The 22,349-nt window shown below is 42.5% G+C and overlaps 1 protein-coding gene across 1 annotated transcript in view; it reads left to right on the top strand.

Moving 5' to 3' along the window:
- The window catches only part of FBXO36 (F-box protein 36), a 92,380-nt gene that overhangs the window by 58,479 nt on the left and 11,552 nt on the right, over positions 1 to 22,349 (top strand). The window contains exon 3 of the mRNA XM_073625660.1: positions 2,329 to 2,501. Within this exon, the coding sequence (XP_073481761.1) occupies positions 2,329 to 2,501 (173 nt within the window). The remainder of the gene's footprint in view (positions 1 to 2,328; positions 2,502 to 22,349) is intronic.

The raw sequence follows: 22,349 nt of genomic DNA, 5'->3' as shown, positions 1-22,349 counted from the left end.
GCCTCATGTTATCTAGAAACCCTCCTCTGATCTTGGGTGCACATTTTTCTGTAGAGCTTGCCTTCAGCGTCTTTAGGGCTAAGTGCTGCTCCCTATACTAAGCCCCATCCACTTGATACCATTATCCCAAGAGCCCTTTCATGTCTAGTAAAAAAGCTGTAATTAAAGTAAAACTAAGGGCAAAACTTTTTTATTATTAATTTTGGATAGAGTTAGGCCCCTTTCACATGGGCGTCTCCGCTATGCGAAATCCGCTTGTTCAGTGGGGGATCTCTCTGCTGATCTTGGCTGAGCAGGCGGATGACAGGACCGTGTGTCCTGCTCTCCTCTATGGGGCAATCAGATGGAAACGGACTGCCTGTCCATTTCCATCCGATGTCATCTAATCCGCCGGACGAATAGAAAATAGGACCACCATCCGTCTGTTTTTGGCGGACAGGATCAGATCGGATTGCGGCGTGATAGATGACAATGCAGGGTCTGATCAGGTCCGCCTGAAACACTGACAGACAGACCTGATCGGACAGCCCGTGTGAAAGGGGCCTAAGGCCGGGTTCACACTGGTATGACATACGCTCTGACATTGGGAGCACATGTTGCATGATGTGTGTAAATCAATGATTCCCTATGAGAGCCCTCTTAACTGGTCCGACACAAGTCGGTCCGACTTTTGGTCCGACTATGGTCCTACTTCAGCCCATTGAATATCAGTAAGGCCTGATTCACACTTGTGCAGGTTGCAGTTTGCATATTGCAGGTGTATTTTGTGTTTTTTCAATACACATCTTTAAACCATTGAAGTTTATGGAACCAAAAACCAGAAAAAAAGTCCCGGCCCTTTCCATAAAATGCACAGATGTGAACTACATCCATAGGAAACCATGTTAAATGGACTGTAGTGTGTTTCTGCGAAACTGAAAATGCACAAAAAAATGCATAGATGTGAACCAGGCCTGAAGTCGGATCAAAGTCGGGTCCTTGTCCTAACCATCTGGCTTGTGACATCTGACATGGTGATTACAGCAGCAGTAAAAGGAATTTATGTCACACTCGAATTGTTTTGATTGGTCAAAGGACAAGTCAGACTATCTCAAAGTCAAACAAAATCTTATCCTGTTCATGCAAGTCGGATGGAAGTAGGACCGATGTAGGAGCCATGTCGCAGGGCAAAGTAGGATGACAGTCGTACAACACAACATGTGAACTCGACCTTAGGGAGGGACATAACCCATGTAAAAAAATGTTTTGCCATCTGCGTCCCATTGACTTTAAAGGAAAATGTATACTGGGTTTCATATATAACATTCTTTTTAAATTAAAATCATTAAAAAATGCCAGACAAATCTCACATTTTGCATTCAATAATGTGCATTCTAATTTTATATCAACGGGCGGCCTCTTCTTGCATTTTACAGGCTGTCATTTGCTGTAAAGCTTGCTTACATACTTAAGTGGATGACCCATCAGCAATGACTGCTGCGCTGTTTCTTTAGCTAACCCATAGTGCTCTGAGAATCCTCTGTCAGGTATTAAATATTTTTTTGTATATCTAAGATTGTGTATAGATGAAAAACAGATGTAAATCTGTTTCAAAAACCTAAGAAAAAATATTGGATTTATCCAAAAACCCACAGTGGCAATTATTGCAAAATGTGCAGCGCGTTTTTGGGTGCCATTCATTCTAAATGGCACCCCAAACACAGTGTGATTTTGCCATGATTGAAGCATGACAGAATTGCGCTGTAATCAAAATGTGCCTTTAAAAATCAGGTGAAACTTGTCAACCAAAAAGAAGCAGGAGCTTCTTCAAGCTCCTGCTTCTTCAAATGTGTATAGGGCAGCCCATTGCAGTGAAAGGGGGGCTGCCTTATGCATGGCATGAGGAATCGTGTGAAAATCATGGAGGGGGAATGCGAGTTCTGACTACACGAAGTGTGAATGGGGCCTAAGACAGGCTGGGCATTGCTTTGTGTGAAAAGGCAGTGAAGAGGAAATGTGGTCATTTGGGTCTAGCCGCAGTTATTAAATCAATCTGCATTTATCACAAATAATGGAGAAATCTTTTAAAAATAGACAATACAGAGGTGAAAGGTTAAAAAAAAAATGTTTGTGAGTAGGTTGGTGTTTTTACAGTATAGTTGCTGAAAATGTATTCAGAGGTGTAGCGACACTTGTATAATGTGTAATGGGGTAATACCACAAAACAACTGCCATTTTTGCTTTGATCCTATTTTATATATAATCCAATGAAACAGATTGAGATTGCTTCTTTTTTCTTTTATATTGAGAGTATAAATTGATGTAGTAACTGTGGTTCTTTCTCTGCAGCTCAGATTGGCATGGTGTTTGGGCAGAAGGTTTTGAGTTACGTCATTAACCTATGCCGGGGTCAGTATGATTTCTTGGAGCGCCTTTCCGAGTCATTGATACTCTACCTCCTGACTTTCTTGGACCTAGAGGATATTGCTCAGCTTTCCCAGGTCTCTCATACATTCCAAAAGGTAAATATTGTATATGGCTGTATCTGCTGGCAGTTAGTGAACTGATCAAACAATATGTCTGTCTTAGACCCCATACACACTACTGTATTAGATTTTCTGCAGATTTTTGTCTTCCGATTTACCAAAACCATATAATATGAGGTCAAACTTTAAGAGTTTCAATTTGTATGCAATCAGGCAGGCCCTTGCACTACATGGTTTTCGTAAATCTGAAGACAAAAATCTGCAGAAAATCTAATAGTGTGTGTGGGGTCTTACACTAAAAAGGTATAAATGTCAGTTGTAGGACTGCAAGTCCTATTTTGTGTGACTGTTGAATCCTGTATAATATGTCCAAAGCTTACCACACATGTTGTAATCTCCTTAAAGTTTAAGTTCGCTTTTTTTTTTTTAAATTCCAGCTTCCCCTATGTACCAATATACCATTAATATGCCTCTTTTGCAGAAAAGAAAAAACTTTCTATTTGCCCTAGACAAGGCCCTACCTCAACCTCAGTGTCCTGGTGAAAACTCCTCCATTAGCCGTCCTTGATATTCAGGACGGAAGAACCAGTAGAAGGAAGTAGCCGACCAGCTGACCTAATTAACACACACTCTGCACCTGCCCCCTTTCCCCCCCAGGAGATCGCGACCACCCACCTGCGCCTGCAGGTTCATGCATTTCCAATGCAATCAGCAATCACCGTTTTCAGATTGTGTAGTGTATGGCCACCTTTATACACCTAAAATGAACTAGTTGCACTTTCGGTGCCATTAATTGTTAATGGCACCCCAAATACAGAAGCAAACACATATTTTGCCAAGTGAAGAAACAAGTGACAATTGCAGCAAAACACTCAGTAAAAAATGTGCAAACCGCAATGCGCCAAAATGTCCCATGAGCTATTTTGCCATGTGTAGGGCAGTAAGCAAGTGCACTCCCACTGCGCTAGGTGTCAATGGGGCCTGAATGGGAAATTGGTGTGTTTACACAAGAACAATGAGTCTCTATTAACATCTGTGCTTTTCCAAATGCATGACAAATCACACAGAAAACGCATGCTCTGCCGTGCATTTCAGAAATGCACTGCAAATGCACATCTTGCTTGCAATGTCATTAAATGTTAATGGCACCCTCAGGCGCAGGTAGCAGGCATGTGTTTGCTATGCGGCAAATGCGCTGCAAATGCACCAGAAGCGCAGTAAAAAATGCACCACACTCTGCTCACAAAAAAGTTCTGGAGCTTTTTTTCTCGCGCGTAGGGAAGCCCATTCGAGTGATGCCCTATTCCTGACGATTAGAAACGCTCCAAAACGCCCCAAAACACGCGTGATCGCGAGTTCCTGCTACACGGAGATTGGTGAATGTCTTCATCCACTCCCTCCTACGAACTTATATAAATATGGCCATACATTATGCGATCCAATTGTACAATCTGTGTGCAATTTCATTTAGAGTTACCAAATCTATGGAATAGGAGGACTCACCTGAACGATCTATTCAATTTGTATCAAATCAGGCAGGCTCTTGCACTACATAGCTGATGGTAGAGCTAAAGGGAATTGTACAATCAGATTGTAAAAAAAGTGGGTGGAAAATAACACAAGAGGTTGTACAGTAATGAGGGAGGTGTGGTCCAGAGAGGTAAACACGTCCTATCATGCCCTCTTATATGACGCAGCGCGGCAGTGCATGCTGGGATATGATCTACAGGAAGTGATGGAATCGGAAAGCATTTTTAAAAATCCAAATAGACAGATGAAAATTAAAAGCTACTATAGATGAAGTAAATGAGAGATAAGCACATATGGATGGCTGGCGCAGAAATTACATTAGAAAACGCTTGTATGTATTGTGAACAATCGAATTATACCCAAAAAAGGTGAACTTAGCACTGGGGCTTGTTTGCACCATGATCCCCGCATTCAGTGTGCAGTTCCACATGCACTTTTACATGCATTTATAATTTGTGGAATTGCAGTACATTTTTTTAGGCATTTGTTTATTTTTTACATGTGCTCTGGTATGTTGCAGCATTCTGTACTTTTTTTTTTTTAAATGCATATGAAAGCGTCGCAGTGGTGTAAACTATACATTTTTTTGCACATAAATGCAGATGAATGTGCACTGCAAATGCATGTAAATTCAACTCAGTAAAAAATAACAAAAATACACAGTAACCGTAAACGCACTACAAAGACATTGTTAATGCACATGTGGTACCATGGGAATTGTGGTGTAAGCAATCCCTTAGACCAGTGATGGCGAACCTTGGCACCCTAGATGTTTTGGAACTACATTTCCCATGATGCTCCACTACACTGCAGAGTGCCAGAGCATCACGGGAAATGTAGTTCCAAAACATCTAGGGTGCCAAGGTTCGCCATCACTGCCTTAGACCCCTTTCACACTGGGGCGCTTTGCAGGCGCTACAGTGCTAAAAATAGCGCCTGCAAAGCTCCCTGAAAGAGCCACTGCTGTCTCTCCAGTGTGAAAGCCCGAGTGCTTTCACACTGAAGCGGTGCGCTGGCAAGGATGCTAAAAAACATCCTGCTAGCAGCATCTTTGGAGTGGTGAAGGAGCGCTGTATACACCGCTCCTAAACTGCTCCTGCCCATTGAAATCAGTGGGGCAGCGCAGCTATACCGCCGGCATAGTGCTGCTGCAGCAGTGCTTTGCAGTGGTTTTAACCCTTTCGTGGCTGGTTTTAAACCCTTTCTTGGGCGCTAGCAGGTGGTAAAAGCGTCCCACTAGTGGGCGAATAGCGCCGCGAAATTGACGGTAAAGCGCCGATAAGAATAGCGGCGCTTTACCGCCGATGGACCCACCACCCCAGTGTGAAAGTGGCCTTAGATCTCTATTTTATAAAGCAAAGTGCAAACCCTTGGCGCTATATAAATCCTAAATAATAATAAGAGATCTACTAGCAACTATGTAGTGCCAAGGGCTTGCCTGTCTAAATCCAAATGAAATTTCTGTAGGTCCCTATACTACATAGTTTTTGGTAAATTTCAAGTTGATCATCAAAGATTGTACTGTCATATTTTACCATATATGGTAAGCTTTAAGGCCCGCACACACAATACGAAAATCGGGTGAAAAATTCCATCCGACGAACGATCTGCCGATTTTCGAATCGTTAGTACAGTGCTTTCGACAGCCGATTCCGGTCTTTCGTCAGACAAAAGCTGGATGTGCAGACTATAAATTTTTTGTTGTAGTGAATCAACGTCCAAATTTCCTTTAATTAGTAGGGTTTTCCTACGAAAAAAAATCGTAAGCAGAAGACTACGCATGCTCAGAAACAAAAGAATACATACAAAACTATTCAACACATTGCGTCTTTTCTGACGTTGTATTCTGTCATACGAGAATTTTCAGATGGTGAGTAACCTCTTCACTTTGGACATGAGACTAACATGCAACAAAAAAAAAAAAACGGACGTTCAGTCGTCCAAAAATCTGATCGTGTGTACGAGGCTTTAGGCTGAGTGCTCATGAACTTGAATTAGGATAGGAAGTGTATTGAAAGTAGTGTTTGGGGCATTGTGACACAATGGAAGAGAAGATGTCATGGACTGTTGGTATATACTGAGCTGTTTAGCACTCAACCATATTTAACACCAAATCAGGGGGTTCTCTGTGAGCATAAAGAATCCCCCCCAAGTTCCCCCTTTTGAAGCATACCCGAACGAAGCCCTGTTATATTATTTGTCTAAGTATGAGTTATTTTCTCTTTTAATCTTTATGATTTATTATGCATGAAAGCTATTATTTCCTACATGTCTGGCTTATTGCTTTGGAGATCCATTACTTAGCTAGATTTGTGCACCACAGTGATAACCCTCATAAATCACAGATTCTGCAAAGATTTACACTTCAGTGGGTGGTAAATATGTGCTAGAATAAAACCATTGCAAGCCACTCTATCCATATAGATAAGATACTGCATTAAACTTAGAACTCATTCGGTATTACTGGTCATATTTTTCAAAGATGTGTTGAAATTTTAAGTGTTGATGGCAATGACTATGCCAGGTTTAATAATACATTTATTGGGCATTTTCCACTTAGCCACCTTCCTACACAGTTGTTGTTTTTTTAAAGCATATCTAAACCTAGGGAAAAATGGAATATATGGCAGCTTATCTATAGATGTGGTGGCTGCATTTAGTATAAAGCTTTTTTTTCCCATGGTTGTCCTAAGAATAACACACTTTCTGTCCTAGGGTGAAAATACTCTCACGGTACTGAATCAGCATTATCACCCTAGGACAAGCACTACAGAACATCTTCCCCTCTCCTCTTATCGTAGCATTAATGGGAGGTGTTCTGTAGTCCAGGGAAACCTAGGAACAGCCTAACTGATAAGTGTGCAGCAGTGAAGCAACAGTGACGATAATTACGTCTGATGAAGCCCAAACTATGTGGAGCCAATGGGGGAGTCGTACTGAACACAGTGGGCTCCATTCACAAAGCGGTATCTTACCGCGTTCAAGATATAGCATAGCATTTTTCAAAAAGTTTTGTAGCATTCACTAAAAAGCACTGCTAAAATGCCACATGAGTTTGCTGTATTTTAGTAGTGAAAGCCTGTGGTAATTTACTGCCCGCGGTAGCTGGCGTCTTACCACAGGCTGACACTAGCTGGTTGTTAAAGCAGAGTTCGCCCCCCCCCCCAGCAAAAAATTGAAAGTCAGCAGCTACACATACTATAGCTGCTGACTTTTAATATTAGGACACTTACCTGTCCTGGAATCCAGCGATGTCGGCACCCCAGCCAATGTTTCCATTGGCTCTTGTGTGCTGGTGGTAAGGGAAATGGGCAGTGAAGCCTTTCGGCTTCATAGCCGGCTCTCTACTGCGCATGCGTGAAGCTCGCTGCGCTTTCTGAATGGCCCAGCGGCGGGGGAAGGAGGAGGCCGCGGCGAAATCTCACAAAAGTGGGGACAGGTACCTGTCATAAAACAGGGTATTGTAGTTTGGATTGGTTTTAGAAGCACACACTTCCAACACAATGAACCACTTTACCATACGTATATGCTGTATACGTCCTCAGATGGGAAGGGTGATATCTCGGTTATCACTGCAGGTGTAATCAAGATATCGTTTCCTTCTGCCGGCCATTTTGGTGTGGGGGTTCCCCTCAAAACCCATACCAGAGCCAAAGGGCTTGGTATTGATTGGTGGGGGACTCCATGCTGTGTTTATTTTTTTATGTTTATTGTCAGCATTTCTTTTTTCTTTACATTCAGCTGTCTGCGGGGAACCCAGGTTATTTAATGGTTGTTAAGGATGCTGGCAGCTGCCAGTTCCTTAAATGTCACATGCCAGGACCACTACTTATTTACCACATACATTTTTTTGTCAATCGAATTTCACTCCTGTTTTATGTGGTATTTACCAAGCGTTTTTGCTTTATGCTGTAAATACCACGAAAAGCAGTAGTGAGTTGACATTTTCAGGATCTCATGCGGTATACCGCATGGGATCTGGTTCTGTGAATGAAGCCCATTATCACCCTTGTTTTCCCCAAAATGCAAAAGTCACTAACATGGACTGTCATATTTAAATCTCATGTTTGTGGTGGGCAGCCAGAGATGGTGACAGCACACAGCCAGCTTGTGGGCGGGGCCTCCTCGGCCTTCACGCGTGGGGTTACCTCTCCTCTCATGTGCGCACTTATTAATACCCGGAATGAAGCAGGGCCATTTTCCTGTGAAAGTCGACAATCAGTTTAAAATAGAAACGAAAGGCAAAACATTTTTGTATAGCTATAAAAAAACATTATAAATACCTTTTATTCCCCTTTTCTTTTAATAAGCGATCATATTCCCTCTGTTCTCATTCTTAGCTGCATAAGAGCTGGGAGGAGAAGAGGCAGCAGCACACTGAGCTTCCCAGTGAATGACTGTGCAGCGAGGGCATGTCAGGACAAGTCTGATCATTGGAGGAGAGCAGCATGGGATTTCAGCACAGCTAGAGAACTGACCACGTGTGTTCTCCTGCTTAGTGTGGTCTGTTTTTAATAGGAATGCAAGGGGACTAGCGGGAACACCAGGGATTTCATACAAAGGAATCAATACAAAAAGAACAGGATACTTTCTCATACAAGTATAGGGTACAGCAGGCACATATCAAGAATATGAAGTGTTGGGATAACAAATGCCCTCTCCAGTGTACTTCTGCCACCCTACTACCAGTGACAGAATGGGGTCCTGCTGTGCATCTAGCGTGGACCTCATGCATGCGCTTAATTAACTCCTTCCACTCTCCCATGCCATGCGGCTAGGTCCATGAGGTCTCCGTACTGTGGGTTCAGTCCCAGTTACTTTTGGGGAGCCAACCGCTGGGGAGGGATGCAGAACACCAGCCCCCTCTATAACGGAGGACCTGTCACCTACGTCAGGTACTCTGCTTTATTGACCAGCTCCTATACATTCTAACTAGTCTATGGTTGCTCGTGGCAACTACTCTACTGCTCTGACTCTTTTGCCAAGTAAACTCTTCACAGTGGCTCTTACTCCTGTACCCCATGAGGGTTTAAGAGCCCAGTTCTTTTATTACACCATGATCCATCATACACCCCATTCAATGACTTCAGACCAGGCATTAAGCAGTTTAAAAATTCAAGATTAATCACTGAGCTAACAATAATAAAGCAGCTGACATAAATTTTTTGGTAACAATAAAAAGCATAAAGGTTAAGTATATGCAGCTCTAGAAGCATCAAATTATAAAATAAAAGTCCATAGTGTTAAAACAGAGTCTTTGTTCAGGGGAAATACTGGAACCACCCACGGTGCAGACAGAGATACAATAAGGTGAGAGGATAATCTCGTGTTCACCTTATTGTATCTCTGTCTGCACCGTGGGTGGTTCCAGTATTTCCCCTGAACAAAGACTCTGTTTTAACACTATGGACTTTTATTTTATAATTTGATGCTTCTAGCGCTGCATATACTTAACCATTAAGCAGTTAACTTTACTGAGCATTTAGTAGCACAGTTCAACAGCATACTGTACATGAAACAGAGTCCAGCCCTAACTATCTAAAGCAGGCTGCCCAGGTTCAAGCCTTCCAGAGAAGCAAAGCCCATTCAGCAAGAGTCCTGTGATGGTAGGTTCGTAGTCCCCCCTCTTTCCTGACCTGCCAGGCAGCAAGTTCGAATAAGGGTCTGAAATGGATTTGGGGGGGGGGGACACTTCATGCCTTTTTTTTTTTTAATTACATGTTACAGCAGTTCTTCCTCTGTAAATCCCATGTGGCTTGCTCTAAGCCCTCCCCTTGTATTTATACACACATACAAGTTTGCAAATGTCTTTTGCGCAACACAATTTTGGGTATTGTAGTTTGGATTGGTTTTATAAGCACACACTTCAAACATACACAATCAACCACTTCCCGTCCGCTGTACGTATATATATCAAGATATAATTTCCTTCTGCCAACAATTATTTACAAAGTAAAAGTGATCTGAGTGGCTATACCTCAGTGAACCTATTTCACTTAAACCACAAGCGACGAGGATTTTGTCACTTCTGGTTTCAGTTTGTCGTTTACAAGTCGTTACTGGCTTGTACAGCATCTGATCAAACTGATTTCTGTTTGTTCAGATGCTTTGGGGGTCAGATGGGATATATGGGGTCTAATAGAGGACTGGTCACGGCCCATGTCATCACAAGAGATGTTGTTCATCTTTTTTGATAGCAATAAAGTTCAATAAATAAAAATAACGATACAGTGAAAAAAAAAAATATAATAATTAATAATAAAAAAAATGTAAAGCTCCCCTGTTTCACTGTGCTCATGTGCAAATGCAAACGTGCACGTAGGTTCCACATGCATGTGTAAATGGTGATCGCACCACACATGCACATGTGAGGTATTGTCACAAATATAAGAGTGGGAGCAATCATTCTTAGGCCATACCTCTTGTTTAACTCTAAAATGGTAACCTGTGCTTTGCCTATGGAGTTTTTTAGGTAACGTGGTTTCGCCCAGTTCCATGGGCATACGCAGTTTTAAAGCATAACATACAGTGGGGCAAAAAAGTATTTAGTCAGCCACCGATTGTGCAAGTTCTCCCACTTAAAAAGATGAGAGAGGCCTGTAATTGTCATCATAGGTATACCTCAACTTTGAGAGACAAAATGTGGAAACAGATCCAGACAATCACATTGTCTGATTTTTGAAATGATTTATTTGCAAATTATGGTGGAAAATAAGTATTTGGTCAATATCAAAAGTTCATCTCAATACTTTGTTATATATCCTTTGTTGGCAATGACAGAGGTCAAACGTTTTCTGTAAGTCTTCACAAGGTTGTCACACACTGTTGCTGGTATGTTGGCCCATTCCTCCTGGCAGATCTCCTCTAGAGCAGTGATGTTTTGGGGCTGTCGCTGGGCAGCACGGACTTTCAACTCCCTCCAAAGGTTTTCTATGGGGTTGGGATCTGGAGACTGGCTAGGCCACTCCAGGACCTTGAAATGCTTCTTACGAAGCAACTCCTTCGTTGCCTGGGTGGTGTGTTTGGGATCATTGTCATGCTGAAAGACCCAGCCACATTTCATTTTCAATGCCCTTGCTGATGGGAGGAGGTTTGCACTCAAAATCTCACGATACATGGCCCCATTCATTCTCTCATGTACACGGATCATTCGTACTGTTCCCTTTGCAGAGAAACAGCCCAAAGCATGCTGTTGTCACCCCCATGCTTCACAGTAGGTATGGTGTTCTTTGGTTGCAACTCAGCGTTCTCTCTCCTCCAAACACGACGAGTTGTGTTTCTACCAAACAGTTGTACTTTGGTTTCATCTGACCATATGACATTCTCCCAATCCTCTTCTGGATCATCCAAATGCTCTCTAGCAAACCTCAGACGGGCCCGGACATGTACTGGCTTAAGCAGGGGGACACGTCTGGCACTGCAGGATCTGAGTCCCTGGCGCCATAGTGTGTTACTGATGGTAGCCTTTGTTACGTTGGTCCCAGCTCTCTGCAGGTCATTCACTAGGTCCCCCTGTGTGGTTCTGGGATTTTTGCTCACCGTTTTTGTGATCATTTTGACCCCACAGGGTGAGATCTTGCGTGGAGCCCCAGATTGAGGGAGATTATCAGTGATCTTGTATGTCTTCCATTTTCTAATTATTGCTCCCACAGTTTACTTCTTCACACCAAGCTGCTTGCCTATTGCAGAATCAGTCTTCCCAGCCTGGTGCAGGTCTACAATTTTGTTTCTGGTGTCTTTCGACAGCTCTTTGGTCTTCACCATAGTGGAGTTTGGAGTGTGACTGTTTGAGGTTGTGGACAGGTGTCTTTTATACTGATAACAAGTTCAGACAGGTGCCATTAATACAGATAATGTGTGGAGGACAGAGGAGCCTCTCAAAGAAGAAGATAAAGGTCTGTGAGAGCCACAAATCTTGTTTGTTTGTAGGTGACCAAATACTTTTCCACCATAGTTTGCAAATAAATTCTTTCAAAAATCAGACAATGTGATTGCCTGGATTTGTTTCCACATTTTGTCTCTCATAGTTGAGGTATACCTATGATGACAATTACAGGCCTCTCTCATCTTTTTAAGTGGGAGAACTTGCACAATTGGTGGCTGACTAAATACTTTTTTGCCCCACTGTATAATGTGATTTTGCTTCTGTGTTGCCTGTGATTATATCTGTCACCACTAGGTATGGGCAAACAGTTCGGGCCGAGCGTAGGTTGGGGCTCCACAATGCTTGCCCTCAACATAGGGGGGTGCTTTGGAGCTCTGCCCCCCCCACCCCAAAGCACCTTGTCCCGATGTTGATGGGGACAAGGGCCTCTTTCCCAGATCCCGGCCCCCCCTGCTATGTGAATGAGTATGGTATACATTGTACCTCTGCTCATTCACCAAAAAAAAAAGTGTCAAAAATAAATAAAGACATGAGCCAGTTTTTGACAATTCCTTTATTAAGAAAAATAAAAAAACAACGTACCCCAATGATCCATCGTCAATCATGACGCCGCCACACCTGGACCCAAAAAAACCCCCAAAACATTCCGCCCGTGAGGAAAGCTGACCACCGAATGCCTGCTCCTCTGTCTGACAGTTCTTAAATAGGTAAGGGGCGAGGCCACCTGGTGGTCCTGAACCCCTTGTGTCCTTACCGACCACCAGATCCCCCCCTGCTCCAAAGTACTCCCCTCATGTTGAGGGCTTAATGCTCGGTATGGTTCAGGAGGGGGGGATAGCTCGCCCCCCCCCTTTTCTGGCCTGCCAGGCTGCGTGCTTGGTTAAGGTTCTGGTATGGATTTTGGGGGGGACCCCCAGGCTGTCTTTCGTTTAAATTTTTGGCGGTGGGTTCCCCTCAAAAACCATGCCAGACCTAAATGTCTGGTATGGATTTTGGGGGGGGACCCCACACTGTTTTTTTACCAAAGTGCCTTGTATGCATGGGGGGCCCACGCCGTTTTTAAAAAAAAAAAAATCTTACTATTTTTTTTTTCATTTTTGATACTATCAATGCAAAAAAATGTAAATATCAGTAATTGCTATCGCGATACCGGGGGGGGGGGCCTCATGCAGTTTTTTTGTATTGTATTGCAAGTCAAATTAAATGTCATTTTTTTTCTTTAGAAATGTCAGTTTTGCTGCAACAGGTTCTATACAGGGTACAGAACAGACAGAATAGGAGGACCCCCCAGGCACTATATTTAAAGGAATTTTTTTTTTTTTTTTTTTAATTTGCATTGATACATGTCCCCCCAGTGCAGTACCCAGGCCCCCATACCCTTTTTATGGTGAAAAAATTTGCATATAAGCATTCAAAATGGGGACTTTTCATTTTTCATGTTCGGGTCCCATAGACTTTAATAGAGTTTGCGGCTCAAGGCCGTACTTTTTCCCTGTTCGGACGTTCTGGTGCGAATCGAACAGGGGGGTGTTTGGCCCATCACTAGTCACCACTGTGCTCACAAAACTCTCATCTCCTTCATACTTGTATTAAGGCATGTATTATTAATCCTCCAAGATATGTTGGTCCATGAAGACCATGGTGTTAGTGGATGGCGGCCATTAACTAATACCATGGTTTTTAATAAAATGGCTGCCGCTTTATTCAGTTACGTAGAAGGTATTTAAAGACATCTAGTATGGCAGCCGCTATTCCCTGATGAAGTCACATGACGGCGACATAACGTGTGGGGCGTGAGCTGAATCAGACAGGAAACCAGAGGTGACCCATGCGGAAGCGCAATACAGTACTCGTGGCATTTTATGCAATATGAAAGTTGTACTATTGTAAGTGCGAATTTTTAGCTTAATAAATATGCCTAATTTTAAAAATACTACACAATGGGATAATGTCCCTACATTTCCCTATGTTTTGGGGGAGATCAACCAACAGGATAGATACATGAGAGTGTCTTAAAGGAGAATTCACCCACCAGCTAGATCAGAAAACTAGGAGGTAACGGTGGAGAGTCCCTGGTGGACGCAGGAGGACCGACCTATCGTGGAGGATTAATATTATTTTAATACAAGTCATAGCTGCTTCTTCAGAGCCTAGCTTGGGCTAGGCTCTGAAGAAGCAGCTATGACTTCGAAATGCATCAGCCAGCAGCAGCCCTGATGTCTTTTCCATAGCTATCTGGAGACTACTGGTTCTGGACTGAACACCATGATCAGGTGGCTACGCTAAGCGCTTTATCTCCACATGTTTGTGAGTAGTATTTTTTTCTGGTTTTATTAATAAATTTGCTTGGGATAGTGCACAAGGCTGGTGCGCCTTCCTTTTCTTTCTTGTTCTATATTATAAGAAGTAGTGTTATCAGTTCTATAGGGACAGCTACTACATCCACATCCTGAAACTGCGAATTATATGTGTATTGGGGAAAAACCCATAAAAGTAGGACTTTTAAGGCTGTAGGGCTGACACTGAGGTGAGCACACAGTATTAGGTAAAAATGTATTTAATTAATACAAATTGTAAAATCACATACAGAGATAACCATATCTCATAATATAATCAATAGTATAACATGATGTACAGATATTGATACGTGTTCCACATGCTTGATGACAGTTCATATAAGTAGAATCAGCCAACGCGTTTCGCAAAGTAATATCTATGCTTCTTCAGGGAATTTCACTGTATATCTAATTATCATTGAATTGAAAGAGATACCATTATTATCATGTTATGCTAATTAAACAATACATCTATAAAACATTCACTTATTTATATAATATATAGCAACTCATATTACAAACGTGCTTACCAAATACATCGGTATACAGAAAAATGCACTCCCACAGACTCAACATATAACAAGACTGCCCTCCAATCCATGGTCCTTGATGATTAAAACCTGGACCCTGTCAGGTAAACACTGGATCTCATAGTGATAGACATGGCGAAAAGGATATCCAGTATGAAGTACTGTGAAGGAAAGAGAGTATTATATTCTATGACTATTGCAATTTACAGACAACATATCTAGTTTCAGGCGTTGGCTGATTCTACTTATATGAACTGTCATACATACATACTTACTATTACCCCTACTCAAAATATGACATGGGGGCAAGAGATGACTATATGTTACATAATGGACCGGGAAATTGCATCATTCAGACCATACGTGGTAAGCCCCTATGGAAATGAGGGGGAAGAACATTTAATCATTTACCCGCTGACAGGGTTAACTATATATACCCCCAGCTAACATACCAAATGTAGTGCCCAATGCAAGTCTCCAATGGATTTCAATTCTATAACAGCATAATTATCCAGGATTCATACTATATCGACCAAGAATTATACTAGCAAAAAACCCCCAGGATCAAAAACGGGGCCTACCATTCACCTCATGGTGTAGACAGATGGCACCCACCAACATCTCCCCAATACTGATGCACAAATCACCATACACTTACAACTACTCTAATTTGGATATCCTTTTCGCTATGTCTATCACTATGAGATGTTCGCCTGACAGGGTCCTGGTTTTAATTATCAAGGGCCATTGATTGGAGGGCAGTCTTGTTATATGTTGAGCCTGTGGGAGTGCATTTTTCTGCATACCGATGTATTTGGTAAGCACGTTTGTAATATGAGTTGCTATATATTATATAAATAAATGAATGTTTTATAGATGTATTGTTTAATTAGCATAATGTGATAATAATGGTATCTCTTTCAATTCAATGATAATTAGATATACTGTGAAATTCCCTGAAGAAGCATAGATATTACTTAGCGAAATGCGTTGGCTGATTCTACTTATATGAACTGTCATCAAGCATGTGGAACACGAATCAATATCTGTACATCATGTTATGCTATTGATTATATTATGAGATATGGTTATCTCTGTATGTCATTTTACAATTTGTATTCATTAAATTATTTTTACCTAATACTGTGTGCTCACCTCAGTGTCAGCCCTACATTCTTAAAAGTCCTACTTTTATGGGTTTTTCCCAATACACATATCATTTCCAATTTGTGGATGTAGTAGCTGTTCCTATAGAACTGATAACACTACTTCTTATAATATAGAACAAGAAAGAAAAGAAGGGCGCACCAGCCTTGTGCATTATCCCAAGCAAATTTCTTAATAAAACCAGAATAAAATACTACTCACAAACATGTGGAGATAAAGTCCTACTTTTTATGGGTTTTCCCAATACGTATATATTTTTTGTTCTATAATCACAGACAACATAAAAGCAAAATCACATTTTATATAGAGGTGACGGGAAAGAAAGAATATCAAACTTTTTCATCCATATGAACTTTAATATAGATAACTGCTTATTTGTATACAGATTGACTGAAGACACATTATTTGATTTCAACCAATGAATAATCAATTTATGTATATATATGAAATTTGGCAATGGTTTGCATCATTTATTTATTGCAATATTTGCACTACCGTTATTGAGTTATACCATTGCAGAGCTTGCACATATATTCTATTTTTTTATTTTTTTTATTTTACAATAGTGCACAAGTATTATAAGATGGTGGAGCACCATTCACTTTTTATTAAGATATATTTGGTTATTATAAACTTGTAAACAGATTTGATAACTTGAAGCTTGCACGGCTCTTTTGGCAGGATGTACAGTGCCTTGAAAAAGTATTCACACCCCTTGATATTTTCCACATTTTTACATTTTACAACCAAAAATGTAAATGTATTATATTGGGATTTTATGTGATAGACCAACACAAAGTAGCACATAATTGTGGAGCAGAAGGAAATGATAAATGGTTTTCCAAATTTTTTACAAATAAATATCTGAAAAGTGTAGCGTGCATTTGTATTCATCCCTCCTGAGTCAATACTTTGTAGAACCACCTTTCGCTGCAATTACAGCTGCAAGTCTTTTTGGGGATGTCTCTACCAGCTTTGCACATCTAGAGAGTGAATTTTTTGCCCATTTTTCCTTGCAAAATAGCTCAAGCTCTGTCAGATTGGATGGAGAGCGTCTGTGAACAGTAATTTTCAAGTCTTGACACAGATTCTCAATTGGATTTAGATCTGGACTTTGACTGGGCCATTCTAACACATGAATATGCTTTGATCTAAACCATTCCATTGTAGCTCTGGCTGTATGTTTAGGGTTGTTGTCCGGCTGGAAGGTGAACATCCGCCCCGGTCTCAAGTCTTTTGCAGACTCTAATGCCGTGTACACACGAGCGGACCTTCTGGCATACTTGGTCTGGCGACCGTGTGTAGACCTAGATTTGAAACATGTTTTCAATCTTTCCGTCGGACTCAGTTCCTGACGGAAAGTCCGTTCGTCTGTATGCTGATCTGACGGAAAGCCCACTCGTCTGTATGCTGATCCGACGGACCAAGGGCAGGGTATTGCATCTCGCGCTCACTGCAATAGGAAAAACAAATTTTCAGCATGCCCAGGGACTGTGATGGCATAAGGGGGCGGGGTCTCCGCCTATATAAGTCACAACGGAGCGCTCAGAGAGCAGTCCAGCCGGAGAGAGCATCGTGTCAACATCTGGAGAAGAGAAGAGGGAAGAAGACATGAAGCCCAGAAGTCCGGATCTCCGCTGGCAAAAGAGCGGCATGAAGACAGCGGAGGAGCCGGCAGAAGAACTGGAACACTGGGAGAAGAGGCCAGAGAGAGCGGAGAAGAACCAACCGGACGCCGGGAGAAGAGGAACCGGAGGGACCCCCGAAGCCGGAAGAAGACCCCCGAAGCCAGAGGAAGACCCCCCGGAGCTGTTTAATAAATTATTTTAAAAACCTGTGTAGTGTGTTTTATTATTGACACTTTTTCCCTAGGTAAATGGGTAGGGGTACCATGTACCCCATACTCATTCACATAGGGTGGGGGGCCGGGATCTGGGGGCCCTCTTATTATAGGGGGCTCCCGGATTCCGATAAGCCCCCCGCCCGCAGACCCCGACAACCAACGCCCAGGGTTGTCGGGAAGAGGCCCTTGTCCTCGTCAACATGGGGACAAGGTGCTTTGGGGTGGGGGGGCCCCGCAGGGTGCCCCCTCCCTCAAAGCACCCACCCCCCCCATGTTGAGGGCATGCGGCCTGGTACGGTTCAGGAGGGGGGGGGGCGCTCCCTTGTACCCACCCCCTTTCCTGACCACCCGGGCTGCGTGCTCGGATCGGGGTCTGGTATGGACTTTAGGGGGGACCCCACGCCGTTTTTTCGGCGTAGGGGCTTCCCTTTATAATCCACACAAGACCTAAGGGCCTGGTATGACCCGCGACGGGGCTCGCAAGGTGTCAATCTCGCCGATAAAAGCGGCAAGATTGACTTCCTTTTCTAGTCCCGTCGTACCCGAGTCACATTCAAAATGAACGGACTTGTCCGTGTGTGGGCAAGTCCGTTCATTCTGAAAGTCTGGCGAAAGTCCGTCGGAAAGACGGGCGAACCTAGCCTGCCGGAAAGTCCGGTCGTGTGTAGGCAAGTCCGTCCGTTCAGGTAGTCCGCCGGAAAGTCCGGCGGAAAGACCGTCGGACCAAGTCTGCTGCAAAGTCCGCTTGTGTGTACGAGGCATAACAGGTTTTCTTCTAAGATTGCCCTGTATTTGGCTCCATTCATCTTTCCATCAACTTTGACCAGCTTCCCTGTCCCTGCTGAAGAAAAGCATCCCCACAACATGATGCTGCCACCACCATGTTTCACAATGGGGGTGGTGTGTTCAGGGTGATGTGCAGTGTTAGTTTCCGCCACACATAGCGTTTTGCTTTTAGGTCAAAAAGTTCAATTTTGGTCTCATCTGACCAGAGCACCTTCTTCCACATGTTTGCTGTGTCCCCCACATGGCTTCTCACAAACTGCAAATGGAACTTCTTATGGCTTTCTTTCAACAATGGCTTTCTTCTTGCCACTCTTTCATAAAGGCCAGATTTGTGAAGTGCACGACTAATAGTTGTCCTGTGGACAGATTATCCCATCTGAGCTGTGGATCTCTGCGGCTCCTGCAGAGTTACCGCGGGCCTCTTGGCTGCTTCTCTGATTTATGCTTTCCTTGCCCGGCCTGTCAGTTTAAGTGTATGGCTATGTCTTAGTAGGTTTGCAGTTGTACCACATTCCATTTTGGGATGATGGATTGAACAGTGCTCCGTGAGATGTTCAAAGCTTGGAATATTTATTTATAACCTAACCCTGCTTTAAACTTCTCCACAACTTTATCCCTGACCTGTCTGGTGTGTTCCTTGGCCTTCATGATGCTTGTAGCAGAGGGTCCCAGAGAGAGTCGGGAAAGGACCTGTTCAGGGTTTATACGTCTCCCAGGCTCCTCTCATATAGATTCAGGGATCTCTGATCCGCGATCCAGTTCGGATCTTGGTGTTCTCCCCCCCAGGCTAATTTAAAGTGTTTGTTAACCCAAAATAAAAAAAAATGTTGATTCTGGTCCCTTAAAGCAGATTACACAGCACAGTGCTTGTGCTGTGTAATATGCCCCCCTCTAAACTGTGAAAAAAAACCCCTGAACATTGCACTTTCTGTATGCCCGCTCTGCCTTGATCACCGTGGTCAAAGTACGTCCCTCCGTCATACGATGTCCCCTCTGCTCTCCTCTCTCCCCCCCCTCCTTCCTCCCTATCATCTGCTTCTGTGTCTGTCTCTGACCCGGCCCGCCCCCCCACCGCCATTGCTTGCAAAATAAAGTCATAACATTTTCACCGCCAGCATCTCTATTAGAGGCTGGCATAGCACACTATGTCATTAGTTTTACAAAACAAGTGTTGTAAATACCTAATTTGAGCTGTCTTCAGGCCGGTCACGTGACTCGTGGACGCTTTCCAGCTCCGATACACGGCTTCTGTGGAGGAGGCGAGCAGTCACGTGATCTCCCTGGCTGATATCAGAGGGAGGTCACGTAATCTTCCCGTCTGATGTCAGAGGGAGATCACGGCCCCTCCCTCAGAAGCCATCCATCAGAGCTGGAAAGCGGCCATGTCACCGGCCTGAAGACAGCTGAAATTAGGCATTTACAACACTCGTTTTGTAAAACTAAAGACATGTCTGCTATGCCAGCCTCTATTAGAGGGGCTGGCATAGTTTTTTATATATGGGTTAACAAACCCTTTAAACTCACCTGAGACAGATAGCCAGTGCTCTCTGCCTGGGAAACACAGACAACACTAGTGCGTGAAAGTGAAAGGTTGGTAAAAAGCTTGTTAAACTGTATCTGTGGAAGCTGACAAGCTGTAGGCTTGCTCAGCCTGCTCGTTAGGGTCTGTATATATTGTATAGTTAGTGCCGAGACAAGGCTAGGTTTTTGTTTTGTTATTTTTGTTCCTATTTTGTTTTGGGGAACACTGTACAGCACCTGTATCTAGAGTTGTATATAACACAAATATTTATTCATTCATGTGTTCATTTATATATATGCTGTATATACTATTGGGTATATCGTTCTAAGCGCGGAGCATTGTTGTGGATAGGGCGGGTACATACAACATTTATCTTGACAACACAAATAAACACCGCACTGATTGTCACTTCCTCACTGGATTTGGTATCTGTGCCTGAAAGACTGTTCATCCCAGGGAGCTTTGTACCATGCTACCTGTCCCCCAGGTTACATGCTCTTTGTTCACTAAGGTTCTCTAACAAACCTCCGAGGGATTCACAGAACAGCTGTATTTATACTGAGATTAAATTACACACAGGTGGACTCTGTTTACTAATTAGGTGACTTCTGAAGGCAGTTGATTCTACTAGATTTTAGTTAGGGGTATCAGAGTAAAGGGGGCTGAATACAAATGCACGCCACACTTTTCAGATATATATTTGTAAAAAATGTTGAAAATCATTTATCATTTTCCTTCCACTTCATAATTATGTTCCACTTTGTGTTGGTCTATCACACAAAATCCCAATAAAATACATTTATGTTTTTGGTTGTAACATGACAAAATGTGGAAAATTTCAAGGGGTATGAATACTTTTTCAAGGCACTGTAGTTTATACTTTCTGGCAATATATGCAACTTGCGAATTGCTCTTTCTGCCAATGTGCAGCTGACAGTATCTGACAAAAGTGAGTACACCCCTCACATTTGTCTTGCCAATCTTTTTATAGCCTAGGCCAATTCTTTTTTTCAGATCCTCAGAGAGTTCTTTGCCATGAGGTGCCATTTTGAACTTCCAGTGACCAGTATGAGAGAGTGAGAGCGATAACACCAAATTTAACACACCTGCTCCCCATTCACACCTGAGATCTTGTAACACTAACGAGTCACATGACACTGGGGAGGGAAAATGGCTAATTGTGCCCAATTTGGACATTTACACTTAGGGGTGTACTCACTTTTGTTGTCAGCGGTTTAGACCTTAATGGCTGTGTGTCGAGTTATTTTGAGGGGACAGGAAATTTACACTGTTATACAAGCTGTACACTCACTACTTTACATTGTATCAAAATGTCATTACTTCAGTATTGTCACATGAAAAGATCTAATAAAATATTTACAAAAATGTGAGGGGTGTACTCACTTTATAGCATATTCTGTGGCTATGTGCAACTTAAATGGCAGTTGATCTAGTAATGCTCAACTCTCAGAGATATACCTCTGGCTGCATGGCAGTAGTCTGCTGATATGGCAGCTGTCTGGATATGTGACAGAACTTCTTTCTATATGTTGTGATTTCTTTTGGGCAGACGTCTCATTACAAAGTGTTTCTTGTTGTAATGTATGTTATAATTTTATTATTACATATTGCAGTTCTAGTATGTGCACGTTTTGTGCAGGGCTGCAGGTACCAACTATTGCATACACAAGTTTACTCTTCAATTCATTTTCTGTCTGTAGATTTTTTTTTTATATCTTGTTTTATATGTCAGCCAGCAGAGGGCGACTAAATAGTAGCTCTAAAACATCTCAAGCCCTTTTCCTGTTTCCAGATTATACAGAGTAATACAATACGTGACTGGTTTTCAACAGGCTTTCTGCCACATCAACTTTCATGTTTGCATCAGCAGGTAGCAATATACACAATAAAAAAAAAAAGCCCAGCAACTGGCAGACTTTTTGGCTGAGAAAGTGTTAAAGAGATTAGTGGCAATCCTGCTGTAGTTGTAGAGTACATAAAATCCCAGGTTTTAGTTCTGAATTGGAAAGAACAGGGACTTTTGGGTGAAATGACTAAATTATAAGCTTTGTTCTGCATCCAAACACTTAATCAGAAGCTTTTGAGTCATGAGTTAGGAAATCCAAAAATTCCTGCAAGCCAAGGGACCTTTGAGCAGGAAACCGTTTTGTTGATAGATTAAGACTGCTTCTTTATTTTATTTTATTTTATTACACACACGATCAGGAAATTGGATGAAAAATACAACTTTTTGAGCGATCGTCCAATAATCTGACTGTTAGTAC

This window comes from Aquarana catesbeiana, linkage group LG04 (assembly GCF_042186555.1).
Source record: "Aquarana catesbeiana isolate 2022-GZ linkage group LG04, ASM4218655v1, whole genome shotgun sequence".
Taxonomy (NCBI): domain Eukaryota; kingdom Metazoa; phylum Chordata; class Amphibia; order Anura; family Ranidae; genus Aquarana; species Aquarana catesbeiana.
This window is presented reverse-complemented; position numbering and strand designations above follow the sequence as displayed.